The following is a 17,427-nucleotide window of genomic DNA, read 5'->3' as shown; positions in this document are numbered from 1 at the left end:
TTTTTTGGAGGGGGGCATGAGGATAGTTTGACAGTCAGGTAGCAGATTTCACTTGTGCAGTCTCCTACTGTCTGAAGAGCGGTATTTGAAACTTCTGATTGAGTTTGGGGCACTTAAGTGTGTAACGCAGGTAAAGACAGTAAATTCCTCTAATGAGCTCTTGAGGTGAGGGATAGAGAAGAATATTTACGTGCTGCTGTAAAGTTGTTGACTTTCAGACTGTCTGTATTTATCTAGCATTTTGGAATTGAAGTGTAGAGTATGTTAACAGTAAGGTTTCTGAAGGGTTATTGGGTGATATTTGGGTGCAAACAGGAAGAAAAATATAAATTGTACCCTAAGAAAATAGGGTTCATGAAATAAAGGCTGTTCCTACAGAAACTTGCTATTAAATGGGACTCTCTGCACGGCCAATGGGCAAACTTGGTAATATCTCTAGGTTTAGTACTTTGTTTTGTCTGAGTGCTGTCACTGTTGGGAGAGATGTGCTTTAAAAAAAAAAAAAGTGAGAAGATATTTGAGTTGAAACCATGAAAAGAGCACGTTTTATCCTATTCCAAAGTAACTGGATTTTTCATTTTGTTTTCAGCTATGTCCTTATAAGGACCTGGCTCTCTTCCTTAAGACTGAAAGGTATTACACATACAAATACTCTTGCACAGAAATAGGGTTCGCCTCTATGGGAGCTGACCTTAAATTGTTCCTAGTCTTAGTGCCAGAAGAACAGGATTACTGTGATCTGTTACCTGTCTGCATCGCTAAGTTGTTTGAGTTAGTTCAGGGACATCTGGGGCTATCTTTTACAARTGGGAGCCTTTGGGAATAAAAGCTGTTCCTTCCCAGTCAAAGGAGTTGAAAATCGATACTGCTTAAATATGTCYGGTTTTCTCGTAATGTTGCAAAAGAAATGCAGTTTGTTTTATCCTAGTCTCAGAGGTTTGGTTTAGATAGGTGATCATGCTCTGGTCTTACTTTGTATGCTCTTAGACTTCACTCACCAGGTGTATCCTTGTCCTTCTTCTTAAGGTGCTCTGTAATTTAGATCTTGCATCCTAGATTAGCATTTAATGGATCTCCAGGACTAACCCAGCCATAACTTGTGTCTTTCTTCCATAAACTGGAAGTATATTTGTTTTCAGCTTGGCAAAGGTCCCATCTTCCAAAGTAGTAAAATACCAGTTCTTACTAGCTTTAGGAAAAGTTTAAAGAAAACAAAAATTCATTGCAAATCCTAACTTGTCCCCAGAGCCAGCTGGAATTTGTAGGAGTCTGCCTGGTAATGGACTTAACTCATATTCCGGAAAAAGGTTTGGTCTTGCAAAAGGACATATGTATTTGCTGCTGACACCCTGACTCATATGTTTAAGCTTAGTCGTCTTTCCAAAATGACTAGGTGGATGGACCTGATCTTTTTTCTTTTTTTTCTTTTTTTTTTTTTAAAAAAAGCTGAGTCCTGACTAGTTTCTTTGTCTAGCCCCAATTGTAAGATTGTCCAGTTCCTCATCCTGTTAAGGAGAAGTGTGATTTGGGGTTTTTTAACCATGAAGTTAGCCCCTCAGGTTCTTAGACAACTCATTCTTTTAGCCTGGGGTTATTCTCACTAGCGTTTATCCCAAACGTGCAGAGAGCATTCGTAACGCAGACTGGCCCGTGGCGCAGCTCCTGCCCGTCTCTGCGTCTCAGCGAGGCGTACCTCTGTAGCAGCAGCTGGTGCCCTTTGCCTGCTCCGGAAGAGGGCAAAGCACATACGATCGCAGGATTTGTGTGTTGTTTGGGAAGGAATGGAGCTGGGATCACAGCGTGAAGGTTTTGATGACAGCAGCCCGAACTCACTTTGGATGAAACATATTTTAAGGCGACTAGATCCCTTCTTAGAGCATTGGTGGCATGCCTAGTTTTTTTTTTTTTCCACTCAGAGCGACACTGACAGCAAAAAGCTACGGGGGAAAAGAAGTTTCCCATAAGTGTGCTTTTGATAACCCTACTAATAATAACCCTTGGAAGTCAAAGGGACCTCACATGAGCTGAGAAACGGTCAGTGGTCAGAGCTGATGGTCAGAGCAAGAGAGCTGATCAGTTTGATCTGCCAACTAGCAATTTATTAACGTGAAAACGCAAGCTGCTTCAACATGCCTGAGTCAGGCAGAAACTTGCTGAGAAGGCAGAACGAATGGAACCAGCTGATGAGAGCTGCTTGAGAGAGACGGTCAGGAAACAGTAAGAAGCAATTAAGCAGTTAGTAACTTATTGCACACCCCTGCTCCGTGCAGAAATGCCTGAATCGAGCAGAGTCATTCTGCGTGTGGTGCGAGGTAAAACAGGCTAGCCYAAATTGCCTTGAAAAGCCTGGCTGAGGTGGGGAGAGGAGCGGGATCTTCCTCAGCTACTCCGACTCGTCTTGTTGCAGTTGTCTGACTTATCCTTGCCSTACAAGAAATGTCTGGCCTTACCCAAGGAGATGTGTTTGTAAAGCTGAAGGCGCTGATTAATTCTGCCTTGCGCAACTTAAAGCAGGGTTAAGCATTTTCGGATGGGTTCACGTGTAAAGCGTGGGGAGGGTTGATCGTGTAGTGGRTTGGGAAGCCTCCTGGCAGCCTTACAACCTCGTAGAAAGAGGAGTTAATGAATTACCAGGCTTGACTTCGGAGTTCTTGCTTTCGTGTGTGTGTTTTTTGTAGCGTTACTAGTCCGTCAGCTGTGTTAGCGTCACAGTTTTACTGCTTTCTAGGAAACGCTCTGTTGCTCTCTTTGTGACTGGTRACTTGTTTCACTTCTCAGCAGTATTGCATGACCCGTGCAATGCGTGTTATCTCCTTCCYGTTTGAAAGGCCTTGAGTGAAAATACAAGAAGATACAAATGCAAAATCTCAAAGCTTCARCAGTACTGAACCAGGTGCTCTTTCCCCACCTTGAAGGCTCGATAGCTTGCGTAACTAAATCAACTGATTTAGTTGTTGTGCATAATACTGTGCTGCATGATAACTTGCTTCGTTAAATCACTTGATTTGACTGTGTGCCRCATAATACACTGGGAGAAGGGCCACAGGTCTTTTGGAAGAGCTGTGTCACGAAGGAAGATCTGGTTCCAGAGTGTGTAACACTAAAGCAAAAAGACAGATTGTCAGAACTTTTTCCCTCTCTGCTTACGGTTAAAACCATTCCCACGAGATCATGTGTCTTAAGATGTGCACTTCTCCGTTTCACGCATTTGTGTTCCGGTGTGAGCTGGGTTTGATGCTGTAACAAGTAATGAGATGGGATTCCATTTAATCTGAGTATGTCTACTGCTTTGCCTAACATTACAGCAAAACGTACAGGTACGCTTGAGCCGTGATTATCCATCTAATTAAATTTAAGCTAACTCTATTTGGGACTAATGCATTTTTAAGAGCAAGCCAGTGAAAGAAAGAAAAAAAAATGCCCAGTGAAAGTAAAAAGTCTTTCCAGGACAACTGTGGCCTCTTTGAGTTAAATTCAGCATCTGACAGCAGCTTTGCAGAGGATGGACTTGGCAATTGGAGGAGTTGGCGCCATGCTGTGATACTGCGACCTCAGYTGGGCGGCGGGCGAAACCCTGCAGCTGTACTTGAGCAGTTCACACTGATTCCTAGAYACATTGTACTGCCTGGCAAAAGCATTTCTCCACTTATTGACTTGCTTGGTCTTTTACCAGACTTTCTGAAAAGGAGCCGTGAGGCTGGACAGCAAATTAGGTGGCTTCTGGGCGTGCTGCAAACTAAAAGCCCCGTAAAGTACTACCGTGTGGCAGCTTCTGCTGAACTGAAGGCAGGCGCGCCGTGGGCGCGTGCCCCGCGCAGAGCGTCCGATGGAGGCATTCGGCGCGTCCGCCGCGCTGCGGTCRCCGTCGGTCGGTCGGTACGCTTGGCCTCTTGCTTCTCGTCGCTAGGCTCGATGCAACGAGAAGAAGGTGGTGGGACGGGGYAAGCCTGTGGGCTGGGAGCAGGAGGGGAAGGTGGAGCGGGACGGATCTTCTTGGCAGCAGTCGTGAGCGTTCGGTGCTCATGCCCTGTGTTGGGTTTAAAAGTTTATTAAGCTTAGTCATTAAGCTGCCCTGCTTACTAGCAGAAATCCTGTAAATCCTCTTTTTCCACCCCCCTCGCTTTCAGCCTAAAGTGATTCAGCCTTTGCATTCCTGCCTCTTTCCAATTCACAGCATTGGCAGAAAAAAAAAAAAGAGAGTTAAATGGCTTCTTTTCCTGAATTGCCTGTGTGTCTCATTTATTTTATGTAAAGCTGTCACAGCCTTGTCAGTCGCCTGGCTTTTGCCAGGCTAAACAAGCTGTAGTCTTCAGTTTCTTATGTGAGATGACTGGAGAAATGCAGAGCCTGCCAGCCCCTGTGAATTTTTGCCATTCCTTTGGTTTGGCTGATGAATATTTTTACCGTTTATTTCCAGTGTAGTCTTGCTGCTGTGTTTTTTTATAATAGTATTAATGCTTACTTTTCCTCCTGGACAATATATTTTTCTGAGCTACTTTGAAGCTTACCTGAAAAATTTCTAGATTATTTCAAGAAAATAGATAAGATGCACTTTGTCCGTGCTATACCTGAAGCAGACCAAGCTAATATGCGATCCTGCCTAAGGGTAAATAGCCAGTGTGGAAGTAACTGTAACATGGGCGTCACTATGGGGTTGAGCCTTCTGTAATCTGGAAGCTGGAGGGTGAATCTCATCTGAAACAAGCTTGYGTGCATGGACCTTTCAGCGTGGCTCTCCTCCGCTGTTGCACYTTTTTGGAGGATGCTTTCTATTTGACCATCATTTCTGGTGCTTTGATGGATGGCAAGTCTTTCAATGAGAATTCTCCCTTAGACTTGGTAAATTAAAAGTTAACTGGAAATATGCAAGACTAAGACTCTAAAGTCACTGTAAACTAAATCAGAACAGCTTCTTCAGTTTAAACTACATCAATAGTAGTATATATATATTTTAACAAAAGACGACCCTGATGCTGCAGGAGGTTTTGCTAATTACACCTGGTTTGTCAGACTTGGGCATGCAATTTTTTTAAAGACTTCCTGGTACTTTGTCTGTTCAAATTCTTACACGTTTTTGGTGGGGCAGCTGTTTGCATAATTGAATGCTCTTTCGTTGAAAGATGCACTGCGGTTTGGTGTGGCAAATTTCTTGAGGCCTGAACAGAAGAGCTCATTCTCCAAAAACTGTACAGTGTTCCCTGCTGGCACTTCCAAAGGTACCTTTATCACTGACCCTAGGTTCAACAGTAACCTCAAAAAGTCTGTCCGTAGTTCTGTAAATGGCGTCGTCGACCAATTCAAGAAGGAATTTGGGCTTTAAGGCGCTGTCAGGTTGCCTTTCTCTAGGGAGGGAAAGAACRCGTAAAGCAAATGCAGGTGCAGTTTCAGCACTGCTTGTAGTCATTTAGTGTAGAAAAACTGAAGGCTAATAAAATGTTATTTACTGCTTAGTGCAAAGCACTCCTTTTTGATTCCCGTCTTGCCAAATTTTTATTTGGCAGTTGAATGCACAATGCAAATGTGGAAGCCTTGAGGGCTTCTTTCTCGGTGTTTATGCCCCAGGCCTGCTAGCTTTGTAGTGGGATCAGGTACCCTTAGCTTGCTATTGCAGCGATTTAAACTGTCATTTTTTGTTAGAGAACTTGCATGTGATGTTCCTGGACTGTTCTCTAACAGAACCGAAAGAGTTTCAGGCTAGCAGCTGCAGTGATTTACAGTAGCAGCTGGCTTGCTGATGGTTTAGTTAAGCAAAAAAATGTCTCTGGGTAGCAGTTTTGTCGTGGTAATAATTAAGTACCACTTTTAATGATTCCCCTTCTGATTTCTGTGATGTAACTTCTGATGTGCTGAAGCTCCTGTCCTGTGGCCRGTGTATAATGCTCCAGAGAGCTTTGACTCGTGTGCAGTGATGGACTAAAATTGGATAGCTGAGCTGGGGGCCGCTCCAGTTACGGGCTCCTCCCTGCAGCTGGGATGGCTCAGCAGCTGCTGAATTTCTGTTTAGCCCCCTGTATTAAAATAAACTGGTTTGGGTTTCTCTTTAATGTGCCGGACTAATTTGGAGCGATTCGAGCATCTGTGCTGCCAGCAGCTGAGGGCTGTGGACGATGAGGATGGGGGAATCCCTACAGCTACCCTAGAGCAGTCAGTCCGTGCTGAATTGGAGTCCTTAAGCTGCATCTAGATTAACAGAGATGTTAATTGCTGCTGTCTGTGCTAGATGTCAGCATCTGTGTGCACGTCTCCCCGATGACATCTCCAAGCTGTTCTCGCACGTACTTGCGTGTGTCTGACAGAACAGGTCTTCAGGTAGAAATAAAGRTATTGCTAAGCTGTCCTCTTTACCCAAAATACTGTGGTTTGAGGGTTTTGGAGTTCTAGGCTGTTTTTCTTCCCTGTCTGTCTTAACCGGAGTCTTAGTCAGCTGCCAGAAAACTTGTCCTGCAAGAAAGGGAGCTGAAGGAGTGTCTGCGCTTCAGTGAGGAGACAGCATAAATCCCTGCAAAATGATTAGTTGGCAGCTTGAATGAAAACTGGATCTCAGTTGTAACAGCCTTATCTGGATAAGCTAGTGTGGATGCCGAGCTTCCAGACCTGACTCAGAAGTCCGTCATTACGGTGGGGGAGAAGCGTGCTGGTTCTGCACCGTAACCCTGCACAGTTGCATCTAGCACGCTGCCCTGGCTAAAAGGGGACGTGAAGCTGATTTGAATGGTCAGCTGGGGGAGAACTGGCAGCTTCTTTCTTGCATCTCTTGAGCTTTGTATGTTAGTATTTGTCTTCTAGAAGTAGACTAATATGCCTTTAGTTATGTTTTCATTCTGTAATGTGTGTGTGGAGTTGATGCGATCTGTAGGCTGCCAGTGAGCATCGCTGAGATGGAATTTCACTTGCTTCGGTGTTTAATTCACCTGTTTCATAACTTTAGTTATGATATGTATGGGATTCTTGATACTTAAGCTAGGTGGCAGAATCTTCAGCGATACTGCTTTCAGCTCTGAGGTTTCAAAAAATGACTTCCAGCCTTTGAGGTGCAGCGTACTGCTAAAGTGAGTAAGGAAGTTTTAGTTCAAACTGCCTCTCTCGAGCCTGCTACCTGATTYTGTGCTGATCCTGTAAGGTGCTTTAGGCAGTTGAAAGCTTTTCCTTTCCTGRCTTATCTTGGACAACAAGCTAAAGCTGTCAGGGCCTGACCTGCTAATGAAAGATTCTGAGGCACATTGGTTTCACAGTGCTGATATTATGGTGACATTCTTCCTGACCACAACAGGCGGAGTGCCCAGGCTAGGCCCTTCCAGAGGGATGTTTCCTGACTGAGGTCTCAAATCTGATCAGGTTGCATATCCATCACTTCCTAGTCCTCTGGTCAGTTGGAAGCGCTTGGACTCTTTGTAGAGAGGAAAAATGTATTTGAGGTTTAGATGTTGTTCTRCCTGAGTGTTGACAATTTCCTTCACTGTTTATTGATGTGAGATCTTATCCAAGATAGAAACCCATGTTAAGAAATAGTATGTAAGACATTTCTGTTGCCCTGCTTTAGGTTAATGTAGATAATACTAAATTTCTAAAATTTGTAAAAGGCCTTTCTTGAAAAGCAGCAAATCTGCTGCAGAACTTGAAGAGATGAAGCGGCAGCCAGTCCGACTTTGGTTATAATACAGTAGCGTTTGCTTCTGTTGTGACCATAAGTGCATCTTCCGACTATTGTTTGAACAGGAGAATCCATAGTGTCGCTTTATGGCCAAACAAACAAAAAAGCAAAGCCTTTTTTTTTAAAGGGGAGGGACATCTGGAATATGTTTGATGTAATGCGCTGGATTATGACTGAGCAATTAGTTTTAAATACTAAATCATGCTGTTTTGCCAGGCAATTTAACAGAAATTTGTTTCTTTACAGGTTTTGGAAGGAAAGAYGTTGTAGAGCACTTGCTACAGACTGGAGCCAATGTTCACGCTCGTGACGATGGAGGGCTGATACCCCTTCACAAYGCCTGCTCTTTTGGTCATGCTGAAGTGGTTAGTCTGTTGCTGTGTCAAGGGGCAGACCCAAACGCCCGAGACAACTGGAACTACACTCCTCTGCATGAAGCTGCCATCAAGGGGAAGATAGATGTGTGTATTGGTAAGTGTCCGTCACTTCTTATACTGAAACCTCAGGCTCACCAGATGGGTTTTCTATGCAGTTGTAACTGCTAACGTCCTGGAGTTGAGATGGAAAAGGATCTGTTGCTTGATTTTAAAAGTTAGCTTCTTTTAAACCTGTTGGTAGCTAAAGTGTTAAGTCATTTAAGACCAACTCTTCTATGGCATATAACATAACCCTTGTTGAACTTGCATCTGGAAAACTAAGCTGGAAAGAGTGGATAAAGTCAACTTATCAGTTAAATTACAAGCTTCAAAATATGAATATGGAAATTTCTTTGTCTTTCTCAATCTGTCGCGAGAAAACTAGCTTCACTACGCAATGTCATTGCTTTCCAGGCTGCTTTGTGTGTAATCTCAGCATTTAGGAAGACAGAATTAACCTTTCATTTCTTACAGTGTGGCAAACACCTCATCAGTTTTCTGTAAACTTCAAATGCAAGTTACAGGACGCTGTTTGTTCACAATGGTTGTATGATTTTGGCATGGACTGTAGCCCGGAGCCAAAGTAATTTCAAATAAAATTGAACCCTTCAATCATTTTAAATGTATCTAGAAAATATGAAATGGTTTGCAGTCAGAATGTCTATCACTGTTATGTTTTTCTCAGTATACTTAATATTACTTCCCCCCCCCCAAATGGGAATGTTTTATTTATTCAACTCAGATCACTTTGAACTTTTTGATCGATTCTGGTACTTTTGACATCCACTAACTTGAATAAAATGGTCTGTTCAACATTATGCATTATGTTTTTTCTCAGATGTGGAAGAAAAGCTACAGTTAGGATTATGAACATGCTATTTGAGTTATGTATTATCTAGATAATAGGATATATTTTTTAGGATTTCAGATAATATCTATTTGCTTAAGTGCTCTTAACATAAAATTCCTGTAGAGAAACCTGCAAAACTTACTGCACACATTCTTGTGTTTGCTTTATTGCATGCTTAGATCATCACTCAGAAAACATCAARAATTGAGGGAGAGGAAATTTGTGAAAATATGTATTGAAATATAAGTTCTTAGCTATGTATATATTTTTAAATATTTTACATGGAATGTACTGGGTTTTCATTCATTTCATCTGTGTGTGTAGGTAAGGAGGTAAGGTAAAGAATAATAAGATGTATAGAAAATATCCTGCTTGGAGAAATCGCATACAGAATTTACTGAGTATATTCTGTTAGGCAACATTACTCTGGGAAGAGATCCAGTGATACAGCAGGTCACGATAACGGTCAGTGTTGTGGCAATGATAATTTAAAAAAGTGAGCCTAATTCCAGGCAATAACTGGGATTTTTTTTTTATGGGAGACGGAGGAAGTAATTTTTCTGGTTTGTACAGTGCTAGAGTGTACACTACAGGTACAGCACACCTTAAATGTAGACCTTCTTGCAGTTGATATGATGGAAGAAATTGGTCTGTACAGATCACATTCTTAGGATGTTGCTTTTTAAATAAGCCTGGCATGCTTTTATAAAGCTTTAATTGAAGAATAGTGTCTGGAAATGCTGTMATAACCTAGAATTTATTAGTGATCTTCAGAATATCTGTCAGAAAGCAATGGACTGTTTAGTAATTATTCATTTAGCCTCGTTTTTTTGGCTATGTCTGTTCTGGGCCTCTTCCAAATGCTCTAATGTGAGAGACTTGCCCGGTTTATCATCATCTTCTCCTCCTTCATTGCCACCTGAGTCTGCGTCTCCTCTTTATCGTATCTAGCATAGCAACGCTGTTTTGGCCATTTTGCAAATCCAAAAGGAACAAAGTGGTAATTGAACAGAGAGCAGCGACCCAGGAGATTCACGATTAATGATCCTTCAGTGGAAGACTAAAGGCATTGAAGCAGGGTTAGAAGACCAGCAAAAAACTAGATGGTGATTGCACTGGAACTGTAGAAGGCTCTTGTATCCAGCGCTAGCCTTGAAACAGCGTGTACGTTTTTCCAAGACAAATACCCATTATTGCTCAGCCAGACAATTGCAGTTGGACTGCTAGGTACAAACTGTGCCACTGGCTAGTTTGTGGGGAAATAATAAGGGCTTGTGAACTAATGAAGACTTGCCACACTATGTGCAAACTTCTCCCCAAGGAAACTGTAAAAGAGACCAGATAGTGATACGGCTTCTTGTGCTTCGCAGTTACTGCGTATTACAATCATAGGGCAATATAGGAACTTCAGGGATGAAAATGCAGATGTACGGAGCTTTAGAAGATTACAGACCGTTGCTCTAGTGTTGGTGATTGCTTTTGTGCCCTGAGTCTGGGAACACAGGAGATCGTGGAGGATGGTGAGCAGTACTCGGTAGTAATTTGCTGATCATCACTTTAAAAGATGTCTAGATACTGTAGATCTTCTTAGTTACTAGGGAGATTGGTCCATCTTAAAGCTTTGTTTGCTGTATGTAGTCAATTTTTGGACCAAATGTATTGAAGCATTAGAAATCATTGATAGGTGCGGTTCTCTGGTGTTTATGGCCTCTGGGGTTGCTTCATCTATCAGGAAGACACATTCTCAGTGTCTGTGGTCTGCTTCTAGAGATAATGAGAAGTGYGGTCTTCCAAGGGTTTTTGATTTTCCCCCTACACACACACGCACACCTCTCTCCTCAGTGTTGTTTTCCAAGATTGAGCGCAGCTACGTTTGCTTGTGGAAGAATGAATGATGAGCTCCAAGGGTGTTTGGAGGAATGCTGCGAAGTCAGAGCAGTGACTGTCCTGAAGGTCAGGCTTGGGGGGAAAGAGGATGATGCATCTCTTTACATCTGAAAGTCTACACTGAGGTCAAACCAAAGGTCCATGTATCTCATTTTTTCTCCGACAATGACACGCAGCAGATGCTCAGGGAGTATGCATGCCTTGCGGATGCCCTTCTTCCTTAGAGCGATCAACAATTTGGGGGCTTCCTAACATAGAGGCTGTAACAAGACGGTGTTTCATTGCCCTTTGTAGGCAAAAATCATGAAAAATGGATATTAAATGCTTCTTTACTTCTATCTTTGAAGGTGTTCTGTTGCAATGGGATTTTACAACTTAATTGCGTTGTACAAAAAACCCTTTCACTTTTAACACCTTCTGCTTGATAATACTTATTGCAAGCTGTTCAAGGCTTTTGAGAGAAATGTGAACAGTTGTTTCCTATTTGCCCTCTGTGTATTCTTCGTGATATTATAAGTCTTCATCTTTTCTTCCCCAAGGCATCTATCTCCTAAGCTGAAGAATTTAGCCTTCTCTTATGTCTCTCATTATCCTATTGCATGTTCTTGTACTTTTGTCATTCTTTTTGTCCCCCCCCTTTTTTTTTTTGAAGGGCGAGGGGATAGATATGGAGGGGGAACCAAAACCGTGTGCAGTAGGTTTATATGGTGATACAGTATTCTTTCTGTTTGGTTTTCTGGTTGCTGAGCACTGAATTGGAGTAGCTCCAAGATATTTTCTGAGTGGTAGCAGCTGATTTAAAACTGTGCGTGGTTAAAGTAGGTTAAAAATAACCTTAAGGAAACTGTGCTTATGCAGTTTGTCCAGGCTTGCTTTGCCCTCCCCTCTGGTTGTTTCTGCAGAGGTTATAGCTGTTCCTGCAGAGTGGTAGTGGTTTTCTGTTTGTCTGCTTGTTTTCTCAAGTGGTTCTCCAGCTCCGTGTTGAGAACTACAGGATTGCCTGCCTAAAAGTGATCTCAGGCCTTAAATTTATTTTTAAAGGCATTCTTTGCATATGGAAATGATGAATGTCTTTATAGCATGGCATCATCATAGAGCTGAACATACAGGTTACATTGGTAATTTCAGAGAAGTAAAAAATTCTAGCTATGAAAAAGCTCCCTTCAACACTGTACAAAAACTGTGAAAGTTTCTTAAAATTGCTTTTAATCTATGCAGTGCTAAGGATCCACCAGAAATGACTTCATCTAACATTAGACCAATGTTTTTATGGGTTTCTTCTGGGCCAGTTATGAAACTTCTCTCAAAGATTCTGAGGCACAGTGATTTTACTGTCCCTGTTCTGTGAAGCAATCTCTAATGCTAATGTCAAGGTAAATGTGTGTCTCTTGACCAGAGAACTTCTGTGGAAGTTGACCTTTTTCCATTACTCTTTTTGCTATTACAAGATTGCAAGCAAACAGACTAATATATATATATATACACATATATATATATATATATATTTTTTTTTTAAGCTAGCATATTTTCCAGCATACAGCCCTGTCTTTAATATAGGGGCTGCTGTTATTTCAAATGACTCTTTAACATATCAGAAAAGGATATCACTTACCCTGTAGTGCTTTTCATGAATGCAAAAGTTGATTATCATAAAGATACTACCTTTGGCCATCACATTTCTTTAGTCTGCAATATGTGCAGACTAGGGAAGGAATAAATGTGCAACTATTACCTTGTTGTGCAGGCCAGATGAGGCATCCTCCTGGATTAATAATCTACAAAAGGTAGCTTGTGGATAGAGAGAGCGCATAGTAAACCTTAAGGGAACTGTAGAAATGGTAATTTGCCCAAATTTTGAATTGCTTGGCTGTCGAACCAGCTTCCAAAATAGGCTTTTCACCTTCTGAGCTGGAGGAACTGCATCTCTCTGAAAAGTAGAGGTGTGTGAAATTTTATTATTTGAAGAAATTTAAGAAAAAAAACATAAGTGCTGTGAGATACCATAGTTGTGCGATAGTCCTTGAAAAGTAGGAAGAGGGAGGAAAAAGCTTTAGCATCTTAACTTAAAAATGATTATGACAACTAACAATTTAGCTGCTAACAGATGCCTGTAATAAGAATAGTAGCACCTTAGTAGATAGGAGAGGGGGATTGGAAACTGAGGTATGTCAGATAATGCGTTATGCACATTTTGGTTAATTTGTTGAATTTCCAGTGACCCTCTTGGAGAACTGTTCTAGGGAAAAAATTTTATTCAGAGAGGCATCCAAGAAGACTGATAACAGGAATCTTGTAATATGATTGGAAAACATTCAGGTGAGTATTAATTACTTGGTGTTAAGTGTTTAGTTATTGCTGCTGTCTTTTGCTGATATACCTGCTCTGACTGTTGAACCGCAGAGCTTCCACTGGCTGCGCATAGTGTGCGGTGGGAAGACAGTGACTTCTGTTTAAACTCATTCATCCCTGTTAGGATATCCACTTTGATTAAAGCTTCTGACATTATTATTTAGCTTCATGGAATTTGCTTTTCTGAAGGTGACTGTTGGGATTTGGCTTCTATGCCCTGTAGTTCCCAGGTGATGACAGAAGATCGGATGGTGCTGCTCAGCACTGGACTTGAGGCTCTCCTGCCGATGTTCTCATGAGTACCAGAAACCCCTTCATTTGTGGGATTGGTTTTGGTTTGGATCCCTTTGATCTTGGTCAGAGACTTTTTTAGTGGGAGCTTTGTTTTATTAGGACAACCCTAGTTAGTGCCTGCAGTGGGGAAGCTGTGCCTGTCTGTTCAGTTAAGGCTCCAGGTGAGCAGCACCAAGTTACCCAGTGATTCAGGAAGGGTGTTTAAGGTGAAGCAGTCCTGGTTACCAGCATCTCTGCTGCCCATCCAGACCTGCAAACTAAGCACTGTGCTTACTGATAGGATCTATTTTATTGATCAAAGCCAAATCTGTTGCTGTGGAAGCAGACTTACCAGACTAGTCATGTTATGAATTCTTTTGGTCCCTTTCTCTATTAGTAATAGCATGGTTTTTGGAACTTTGCTTTAAGCAGTAAACTATTTTAAACCCTACGATTACGTGATGGCTACCCATGCTGTTTCTAGGATCTTTCCCAAATGAAGCTGGCCAGATAGCAGCAGTCGGATAAAAATTCCATGTTTTAGGTGTAGTGGAAGAATATTCTTGCTTTCTTACTGGCATTCTTTTTGATGGGTTTAAGTAGATTCTTGTCCTCTATCTGGTTGTTTAAGCTCCTCACAGAAATGAGAGCATCTTGAGCTGAATATTACTGCATTTCCTGTTGTGTAAATCTGTAGTTCGTTTCACTTATTGAAAGGGTCCTCAGAATAAGGCCCATCTCAAACGGGCAAGGGGGGGAATCACGATCATTGAAGTCATACGTTGATAGTTCGATGGCATCATTTCTGCTGTCACCGTTGCGAAGCACTGGAGCGTCAGAGCACGGCTTTCGTTACGACTCGCTGCGGAAGATCGTCTGGGATGCTTCGCCATTGCACGTACTGCGGTGCTCCCCTTTGAACTGTAGCAGAGGGCCAGGAGGGAAGTTAATTATCAAGTCCTGTATGTGAAAGATCTCTTTTCAGTCCATGACATCTGCGTGCGGGCAGCTCCGCCAGTGCAGTGCAGTCTGCGGTAGTTACTGCTACAGAGAAAGCTACCAAAATGAAATGGGAACGATCAATGTGGTGCTTCTCCAGAAAGGCTTCAGGGAACCATCTTTGCTGGCGGCTTCTCGCTTTCGTGAGTGCGTAGCTGTGATGGATGATCCATGAAGAAAATCTCACCAGGCAGCGTCACTCACCCGCGTGTGTTTTGGGGTGCCAGGAACCTTGAAATGAGTGGATTGGGGGCAGCAAGGGTGAAATGCCCTACCAAGCGCACCACTTTGTGAGCAGGCCAGAGCTTGAGCTAGATTAATTCAAAAGTTAAATCTTCTTCAGAGGCTTGAATTAGGTAAAAAAAAACGAGCCTTCCTTCTGATGAGGAAGACTTGTCTGCAGGATTTGAGTGGCTATGCCAATAAAATCACYTTTGCTTCCGTATCAGGGAAGCTAGTGGTGTTGAAGCCTTGTAAAACCTGTCACGTTGCTGTATTGTTTATAGCGCTTGAGGCTATAATTTCTTTTGTGGTATTTGTATTGCTAAAAATTGATTGAAATTCCTCTCCATGAAAATAGATGGAGAAGCATTGCCTGGTCTGGGGTTTCATACACTGTGTTTTGGAAGCTGTCTTGCCTGCTATTGGGTTTGAAAGAACATGTTGAGAGCCATCATCTTGTGGGTTTTAAATTTTCTTCTAGTTCTAGTTCTTGTTTCCTAAAATGCAGATATCAATAAAACTAGTATTTTTCTTTCTTTGGCTGCTTGGCATAGGAGAATTTGGGGAGGGGAAAGACGAAGGGTCCCTTATTCTGCCACGTTTGCTTAGAAATGTTGATTGAATCAGAATCTGGTTGCTTGCAGCAAAGAAGGTGGTATGGCAAAATGTAAAACTGTTGGAAAACTTGTGGTATGGATTCGTGGGAAGTAATGTCTTCTAAAATACTGATATTAACTGTTAGCAAATTGGGAGAGGAAGAGAAAGGTGCATGTTGCCCAAAGCAGAACAAATACAAGTCTTGCAGACACCAAGAATTGTTTGCTTTYGGGTGTGTGATACTAGTTTACAGTGACTTCCCAAACATTTTGCGGAAATATTTAATCTTGTGAGGTTATGTTTGTTTCCTGTAGCAATATCTACTTTTGCTTCTCAGAGAAACCACGTGGGCTTAATGCAGTTCGTACGTGGTTTAAAAAGCGATGCGCAGATAAATGTTTGTTGCTGTTAAAATAAAAATGAGTGGGGCCAATTCTAGCGTTCTTCTCGGACGTTTTTCCTTGTCTAATGAACAAGACTTACCAAAGTAAGACTGCAGGATATAAAAGCTTTTGCTTGTAAGATGTGCAGGTGAGTAAATATTTGTCATACAGCAGCAAAGGCAGGTGCCTTTGTAGTGATAGTGCCTTTCCACAACATAAAGCATCTCTACRAAATAAGCTACAGATGACTGAGTGCTTATCTCTTGCTCCACATGGTCCTGACTTCAGCCTTTCATGCAGCTAGAGCTCATGGTGAATGTAGACACCTATACTCAGTAAGCAGTCGTTTTTCCACGTTTTAGGTAAAAGCACCAAGCTTTTAAGATGAAGCTTGTTTCTAGGAGAGGCCAAACTGGCTGGTGCGGATCCTGCTGTTCCTGCTGCTGTGTGTCATCTTCATGCTTTGTGGCATCTTGTCCACGGGGCAACAGCRTGGAGTAATTCCTTGGCCTTGATTAGGCACTCTGCCTCTGGCCTAGCTTTGAAATGGAATATCAGATTTAGACTCGCRTAACTTAGAGCAAGACTGCTCAGTTGTCTTCCGAATGCAACATAAAGGAAATAGCGTGACTGCAAAGAAGGAATTATTAATTACAAGAGGAAGTGACTGCAAAAATTTGTTTTTATTTTCTTGATTGGGGCGATACAAGCACCGTGCAGGACATGGATGCCATGTAGACGATGCACCCACTCYGACTGATCTAGCGTGCGTGCTTCCCTAGAGAGGGACCCGCAAGGGTGATGATATCTTTACTGACAGATTGGGGGGTTTTGCAGTGCAGAATATTTGCTTGTCAAAGATCTAATGCTAAACAGAGTAAGACTGGTCCTGCCCTGTATCAGCAGGGCAGGGTGGTGAGCAGCTCAGAGACTGCAAGGCAAATGGATGTAGGTCTTTTGTCTTTTAAGAATAGAAAGCAATGTGACTGTTTTACATAAGAATGCAGTCTAAAATGCTGGCTGGTGGAATAATACATGTCGAACTATTAGCTAGTCGGTGGTTAGTGGAGTTTTACACTTGTTTGTGCTTCATGTTTTTTTAGCTTCTTGATGTTTATTTCAGAAACAGATTTTTTTTTTTTTTTTTTTATAACTTTTTTTTTATGTTTATTTCAGTTATATATTTTTTTTTTTTTTTTTTTGATAACAACAGTCTTCTGGCCAACATACAGGCTTAGCCACGATTTCATGGACCGGTCAGCTCGGAGCTCTGAGAGTTCATGTATGTTCTGTGTTTCCTAAATATTTGATAAACCGTGTTCTGTAAATTTTAACCTCATACCAGTTTTGTATCAGTTTATGCAGAATATGCAAAACTTGTTGTTTGTCACAGCATGGCCSTAATACTGAGAAGAGCTTCTGCTGTCAATCACACTGAAATGTCAGTGKCTATTGCATAGGGTGTGCAACTAAATGTCAACCCCGAGTTGCATACTGAAAACTGAGGAAGTATCTGTGGAAACCTTGTATATTCTTGCCATGTCCTTGCTATGCTCTCCCCTAGGTATCCTCTTCSGGCTGCTGTTGGAGACAGGATTCCTGCATCTTGTTTGATGCCGTACAGCCTCTCATGCTAATGAAACTTGAAGAAATTCTGTTGCRTGCTGCACAATGTTTCTATCACAAGTTATGTTGGAATTAGCTTGAGCTGGTGAAGCTTCATCTTTTGATGAAGGTGGAGATAGCTTTAGGAATAATCATAATGTGCCATTCTGGAAAGCATCTTACTACATATCATGC

General features: G+C 42.0%; 1 protein-coding gene across 1 annotated transcript in view; it reads left to right on the top strand.

Annotated features, from left to right (window-relative positions):
* Window positions 1-17,427, top strand: part of TNKS (tankyrase) — a 121,853-nt gene that overhangs the window by 2,677 nt on the left and 101,749 nt on the right. The window contains exon 2 of the mRNA XM_085310818.1: window positions 7,898-8,122. Within this exon, the coding sequence (XP_085166944.1) occupies window positions 7,898-8,122 (225 nt within the window). The remainder of the gene's footprint in view (window positions 1-7,897; window positions 8,123-17,427) is intronic.

The sequence above is a fragment of the Rhea americana genome, unplaced genomic scaffold (assembly GCF_003343005.1).
Source record: "Rhea americana isolate MKP2758 unplaced genomic scaffold, rheAme1 scaffold_326, whole genome shotgun sequence".
Classification (NCBI taxonomy): Eukaryota; Metazoa; Chordata; class Aves; order Rheiformes; family Rheidae; genus Rhea; species Rhea americana.
Note: the sequence above shows the minus strand (reverse complement) of the source record. Positions and strands in the feature narration are given on the sequence as shown.